Source organism: Chiloscyllium plagiosum, chromosome 10 (genome assembly GCF_004010195.1).
Source record: "Chiloscyllium plagiosum isolate BGI_BamShark_2017 chromosome 10, ASM401019v2, whole genome shotgun sequence".
NCBI lineage: Eukaryota > Metazoa > Chordata > Chondrichthyes > Orectolobiformes > Hemiscylliidae > Chiloscyllium > Chiloscyllium plagiosum.
In genome coordinates, this window is record NC_057719.1 from 42,863,789 (window position 1) to 42,871,040 (window position 7,252).

Sequence of the window (7,252 nt, forward strand, 5' to 3'; positions counted from 1 at the left end):
ATGGATCTACGGCACATGGCCTGCAATGGTTAAAGAAGGTAGTTCACCACCACCTTCTCAAGGGCATCTAAAGATAGGCAATAATTGCTGGCTCAGGAGCAACATTTACATACAGTGAATGACCAAGAAACTCACATGGCCTAATGGGAGTATTTGTTATTCTTATTGGAACCTAATGGAAAGGGAGGAGCACATGGCAGTTCTGAGAACTCTAGTAAATACATCATGATAAACTGAGTGTATACTGTTACTCTTTGGCTTGCAGTGCAAAGTTGTGCTTGCTGTTTAACAGAAGGTATATGAGTATAAACTTAAAATAATTTAAGCTACAAAATAGCTTAGATGGCTCTTCCTTCAGATCTCTCTCCCTGTCAAGAAGGGCCTGTGTCTATTTGGTTTCTCTCTCTCCTGTGGTATGGCTAAATTGAGCAATTTATCATGGGGATGAACGTTTCCCATCACTACTGCATCTCAATTACATTGCACTACTATTGTAACCATTGAAAAGCCTTCAATCAATATTTCAATGAATCAGTAATATTTCAAACTGCTATACATCACTGACTTGGAGTACAGTCATACATGTTCACGTGCTCTGTCAGAAATCTGAGCAGGTGGAAAAATGCTACTCATGATACCTATTTGCTTACCACAAATGTGAAGTGACTTGGGGGAATGAACAAAAGCTTTTCAAACTTCAAAAGGCCCTGAACGACCAGCATTCCTTCTACAAGAGGTGTTACTGATTACATTGTACAGAATCATTGAACAATTGTGGAATAATGAAAATGCTGAATTGTTTCAGTCTATTGTCGCGAACATGCATTTTTAAAAATATTTGATTAACAAAAAATGATTTATCAAATTAATGTAGTATAACACCTTTCATCTTTCCAAGAGTTTGAAATTAGATAATATACAGGAATCTGCTGGCAGAAACATTTTTTCTATTTTAGAAATTTATCTTTCCCTTACCTGCCATGTAATTCACAAGTTACTCTACAATCTAAAGTAACAGAGACAAGTTAATCTTGCTAACACGCTTTATAAAATGACCCGCTGAGGTGACCACAGGATCACATTCGCAGCTTGTTGCAGGACGATATTGAGCAGTAAACTGAAAGTGGGAAACTGTTCACATTCCCTGTCCTCCTGAGGCTCCCTGTGATTCTTCTTGCTTTAAATGTGAGAGATCACTCTTCAGCTGTTTATGGCCTTTACTCCTGAATCTGGGGATCCATAATTCTATGCAAAACCTCACAACTGACAGCAGGATCTTCAAAAGCAGTCCATGAAATAGAGGACAAGCTTCTAATGTTGTACTTCTATTCTGGTGATTGATGAAGCTTCTGGAGTAAAATTACAATGGAACTTTTCTGATCCTCATCGTATCCTCTTGAAACAGAAGGAACATTTTTTCTTAGGTATGGGTCATCAATATGCTTGGACTCAGGGGCCGTATGCTAAACCAGGCAGTGATATTTATGAGTTAAATAGCAAAGGTCACTCCACCGACAAACAGATTGCTAACAAGCTGTTGGCACCCCAGCACCCCTACAACCCAAAACCACAATCTTGCATTCTCAAACCATCGGATTTGTTAACATTCTGTGCAGAGTTATCTCTTCAACCATACAAAGCAATCTTCCAAATTTTATGTCTAAACGGATATTTTATTGATGATACATACACAAAGTTAGCAATTGTAAGAAAACTTAGCAAAGCAAAATCAATATTCCATATGTGTAATACTCCACAGTAATTGTGGCATGAATCAACAGCAGCTTCCAGATTGCAAATTTCAGTTAATCATATTTACAGCAAAATTATTCACACATATTTGGACACATTTTTTTACCATTTCCAGGAGAAGAAACACATTAGAATTCCATATACTGAGCTTGATTGCCATTTTGAATTTAACTACTTGAGTGATGAATCCTTATTTGTGGCATTTTTACTGTGTGTTTTTCACGTGCGTGCTTTAAATGTGTTTTATGACATCATGTATAACAAGAACTACATCAATGGCATAAAGCCCATGATAATTGTTGGAGAAATATTATGTTGTACAAATTGAGCAGTGCAGTGGATTAAGCCCCCTCTGAGACCTGGATTCAAGACAGACGTGATGAAAGTGTCTTCTACCTTCTGGTTATAAGAATTCTATATGAAATGAATTCTAGTGGTCTTGGGGCAAAAGCAGGAAATTACTCCTAAATTGACAACAATTGACAATGTCACTTAGATAGGCCCAATGATAAATAATGACAAAAATCAAAATATATTACCGGTGCACTGTGATATATGTTTCTAAATGCTGAGGTTAATTGAGTGGAAAAAGTATCTCCGCAGCTGAAAATGTTTGATGCTGGCAATGGATGCTTTCTTTAGGCTGAAGGTATTCCCTTCCTGACCATTATTGTAACTTAGCTTGATAAGGTCAAGAATAGTTTATTATGGTATGTCTTATACTATACCACGCAGTGTGGCATATTTCTTAAATGTTACTTGTTTCGAACTTGCTGATAATTGAAGTTAAAAGTGCTTTTCATTGGAGATGGATTGTCGACGTTTAAGGTTCTTTTCTGATAAAATCTTAATTCTTTCATATTTACTCTTTATTCATATTTCAGTTATCTCTGCCTAAAAACTTGAATGTACAAATCATATTGAGATTGTAATCCTTATTAACACTTAAGTTTAATGATACTAACTATGCAAATGATTATTCAGAAAGGATTAAGTTATGTGAAGACATAAAGTTACCATTCTCATCTGACTGAAAACCATAGGTAAGGTGTGCGCCACCAAATAGTGACTTAAAGACATGAATGTTGTCCCCATTATATTTGTATCAAGCATAACTTTCAGCAACCTATAGACAAAAATATGCAAAATGATGTATAATTTACTGAATTTTATTTTTAATTCTGAATTTGTTGCTATTGAAGCAAATGTCATCATAGTTTGAAATTGTGATCTTTAACACTCAGTGCAAAATGAAATATCCTTATTGCTCTGTAAAATACCTCTCTTGCATGGAATAATCAAGTAGTTATTTAGTTAAATACAGGAAACAGCACAGGTAATCTTTGTGTAAAAGCATCATATCACCATTATGAACAAAGCTGTCCATGCATGTTTATTCCTTAGTTGTTGTGTTTTTAATTTCTTTTGTCTCAGACTTGCTTATAGAGATGGAAGCAGATGTAGGTTGAGATATTTCAAAGAACTGTTTTTGTTCACTTTGAATCATTTCTCCCATTCTTGCAAAAACAGCCGATGTATCATCAGTAGCCATTGCTCCAGGAGCGATATCTCTTTGTATTACGGAACGCTCAGTTAAGACAACTACAGTTCCTCCTGTTTTGGTATATTTCTTAGTAAGGGTGGCAGATACAGTGTCATCTGATTTGGGAAAGTGGAATTCAGACAATTCAGCTGTCCCACTGGTAGCTTGTTCTTTAATGAGCGATTCTTTGGTGACAACTGTGGAATGTTCTGTTGGATGTGTGTGTGTTGGGCCTTCAGGTGGTGGGGATATTGGTAGGTTAAAACTTTGAAGGATTCCTGGTTTTGGGGTGCTTTGTTTATCATTTGATTTTGTAATTTTGGTTCCAGTCAGAATAACTTGATGAGGCTCAGATGAAGTTTCACAGATTGGAACATGGCCTTGATGAGAAGGTTCTGGTTTACTTGTTTTGGTTGACTGGACATTTATCCTGAAATCACCTGATTCCAGCAAGGCAAGCTCAGTTCTGGCGGTTGATGTCACAACTTGACTGGGTGTTACCACGTATGCGCCTCCGGCTATGGTATCAAGGTCTTTAGATTTCATTGTTACTATTTGAGTTGTGCCATCATCAGTATCCTCAACCACTACTTCTTTTGATGTAGGCATAGTTGCTGGTGATACTTCATCTGTAGGTAAAAAATCCTGGCCATCAGATTTCACATCAGTCACTGGTTCTGTGCTAGAAGTTGGAATTTCATGTGCAGTTTGTTTTTCATCATCAGCGGCTTTTCCTTTCTTCCATGGTGAGGTAAAGTTAATTTTTGGAAATTTAAACCAACTTTTCCTCCCCTTTGATGGAGAACTTTCATCTGTTGTTGTCAGTTCAGCACCCCCTTGACCTTTCAGTTCAGGAGCTGTTTTATTTGAATGCTCACAAGACTTTCCTTGAACTGATTGACCTGAAATGTCAAATATAAGAAACAAAGAACATCAAGGAATTTAAGTTTAACTTCACAATTTTTCTGATCAATATTCAATTCTACCCCACATAGTTTTAATACTGCTTTCTGTTCAATGTGAATGGACATTAGAACATCTAGACTGGTGCTACCAGACCTGCCGAGTTTCACCAACAATTTCTGTTTTTATATCACATCTCCAGCACCCACAGTTTTTTTGTTTTGTTATAAATCTAGGCTATTACATTGAACGTTATCCTTCTGCATGCTATTTAATTTTCACTGTGTGCACTTTATTGTAGGTAGATTTATGGTTGACCAATGCTTTCCGCCTTCTTTCTCAAGCAATTCTTTCACTAATGCTTTAGTGTGTGTCTTCTGTTTAGTTACATTGTCAGCAAATTTGTAAATAACTGATTGTGATATTGATTATTTCAGAACAGCATTAAATTTTGCCCAGATCATAATAAAACTGATAAACTCGAGAAATGGTTCAAATTCTTTGCTAAGGCTCAATGATCTGGTCCTAGAGGAATGAATCCCAGTTTCAGAAACATTCCCATGCATTACTGAAATCACATTTTCTTCTCAGATTCATTTGTGTGGCTTCTAATGACTCCAGTTTGTTTAGCACTATTATATAGTTAACAATGATTGTTGAACATAATGTTCTGAATGTTTCATGTACAAATTTCTTTCATCGTATCTACTTCAAAGCATTCTGAGGCCAAACCCATATCAACATCTCTGGTGCTAATTCATCTGCCAGCCATGCAGAGCTTAATATTTCTAAATTAATATCAATTTTATGATAATTTAATGTGTTATCTAAAATTTTATCCATCATCAAATGTAATCCAGTTTTGGGATGAAATGACTTTCTGAATTACAGGTGGTCGGAGGCAGGGGAACACTGACCGTGAGAGTGCGTGCAATCAGTTTTACACCACATTCAATTTTATTCTGCTTGGTGTTCAAAGGGAGGTCAGCCTGCCAAGAAAAATTCCACCATCCCAGATATGTTAGCTTAAATATTTCAAATTGAGCCAGAGTTATTGTATGACCAAATAACCTCCTACAATATTAGAAACTTGAATATCAAATGTCATTACATTAATAACAGTACCTGATTCTTTTGTTAGAGCCTTGGGAAAATCAGAATCTTCAGTTAGTGATACATCTTTCTCTTTTGTTTCTGATGTAAAGTCGACATCTGGAAATTTAAACTTCGAAAATGAAACTGAAAATAGTGCTGGAGCTTTAGTGCCCACTGACATTTCAGGAGCTGAAACATCAAGTTGAGTCTTGGGCATCAATGTATCAGCATCAATTTTCCCTTTTGTTTCTGGATCACCAGTACTGATTTGTGAACATTGAATCTCAGGCATTTTCAGATGGGCATCAACATGCTTGAAATCAAAAGGTGCGACATTGCGCTGACCTTCTACTGTTCCTGCTTTCACATCGATGCTTGGCTCATTCTGAACAAGATCAGTTTTTGAAATTGGGATGTCAACTGGAGCAACACTAATATCAGCATTCGTATTAGAAGATTTCATTCCAGATGTTGAAACTCCAAACTTTATTGCTTTAAATTTTGGTATGTAAAATTTTTCTCCTTTCCCTGCAATGGTGACATCACCTGCCTCTACACCACCTTCACATTCTGGAGCACCCACATCGACTTTCAGTCTTTCAATATCTATCTCTCGTTTTTCAACTGAAATATTGACACCTGGCTTGCTCACAGTCATATCAACTTCAGGGCCTGTGCATTTTGGAAGAGATACGCCGAAAGAAGGTATTTTCACAGGTGGAAATTCCAACCTTGCACCATCATCTTTCACCTTTGGATCTGCTGAATCTAAATCCACATCAACTATTGGCAAATCAATGCCAGTTGATGGAGTGTTAATGTCCACTGACATTCCTGGAGATGAAACGGCAAGTTCAGGTTTAGGCATGGACACATCAACAGCCACCTTCCCTTTCATTTTTGGCATTTCAATATTAATTGCAGGTTTCTCATTTTCAGGCATTTTTAGACTGACATTAGGACCTTTCAGATCAATGCCCCCAATATTAAGATCACTTCCCAGTTTGGCTGGCTTGATATCTGCATTTGTTAATTTGATATCCACATCAGCTTTTGAAAGTGAGACATCAACCTCAGGGAGATTTCCTTCAAAATCCTTCTGGGCAGTATGTTTATCATGAGCAGAAAATCCAAGTTTTGGAAGTTTGAATTTTGGAAACATTATTTTTCCTCTTTTTCCATCAATCTCAACATCTGGTGCCGGCAAGTCAGTTTCAACTTCTGGAGCTCCAGCATCAATTTTGGAATGGTGAATATGTACCTCTGGTTTTTCAACTGAAATATCAACATCTGGCTTGCTCACACTCACATCAATGTCAGGTTCTTTGAACTTTGGAAGAGAAATACCAAATGATGGCATTTTCATGGATGGCATTTTCAACTTTGCACCCTCACCTTTCCCCTTCAGACCTGCTGAGACTAAATCTACATCAACTGCTGACAACTGAACGTCAGCTGATGGAGCTTTAATGTCCACTGACATTCCTGGAGCTGAAACATCAATTTTAGGTTGACGCATGGACACATCGACATCCAACATCCCTTTCACTTTTGGCATTTCAACATCGAATTTTGGTTTTTCCACTTCAGGCAGTTTTAGACCGACATCAGGCCCTTTGATGTCCATCTTCCCAACACAAAGATCACCTTCCATCTTGCCTGCTGTGAAATCGACACTCGGTACTTTGATATCCACCTCAGGTTTCTCTAGTGAGACATCAACTTTGGGGAGATCTACATTCAGGTCCACTTTTGGAGCTTTTATATCGGGAGTGGAAAATCCAAATTTGGGAGTTTTGAATTTGGGCAGTTTCATTTTTCCCCCTTTAACTTCAATGTCAACATCCGGTGCCTGCAGATCACCTTCAGGTTTTGGAGTTTCTACGTCAATTTTAGGACCTTTAATGTCTATCTCTGGTTTTTGAACTGAAATATCAACATCTGGCTTGCTCACACTCA

The 7,252-nt window shown here is 37.3% G+C and overlaps 1 protein-coding gene across 1 annotated transcript in view; it reads right to left on the minus strand.

The window, feature by feature from the left end:
• Positions 1-1,652: 1,652 nt before the first annotated feature.
• Positions 1,653-7,252, minus strand: part of LOC122553574 (protein AHNAK2-like) — a 108,959-nt gene continuing 103,359 nt past the window's right edge. The window contains exons 8-9 of the mRNA XM_043697590.1: positions 5,324-7,234; positions 1,653-4,197 (exon numbers count right to left, since the gene is read on the minus strand). Coding sequence (XP_043553525.1) covers positions 3,146-4,197; positions 5,324-7,234 — 2,963 coding nt within the window. The 3' untranslated portion in view covers positions 1,653-3,145. The remainder of the gene's footprint in view (positions 4,198-5,323; positions 7,235-7,252) is intronic.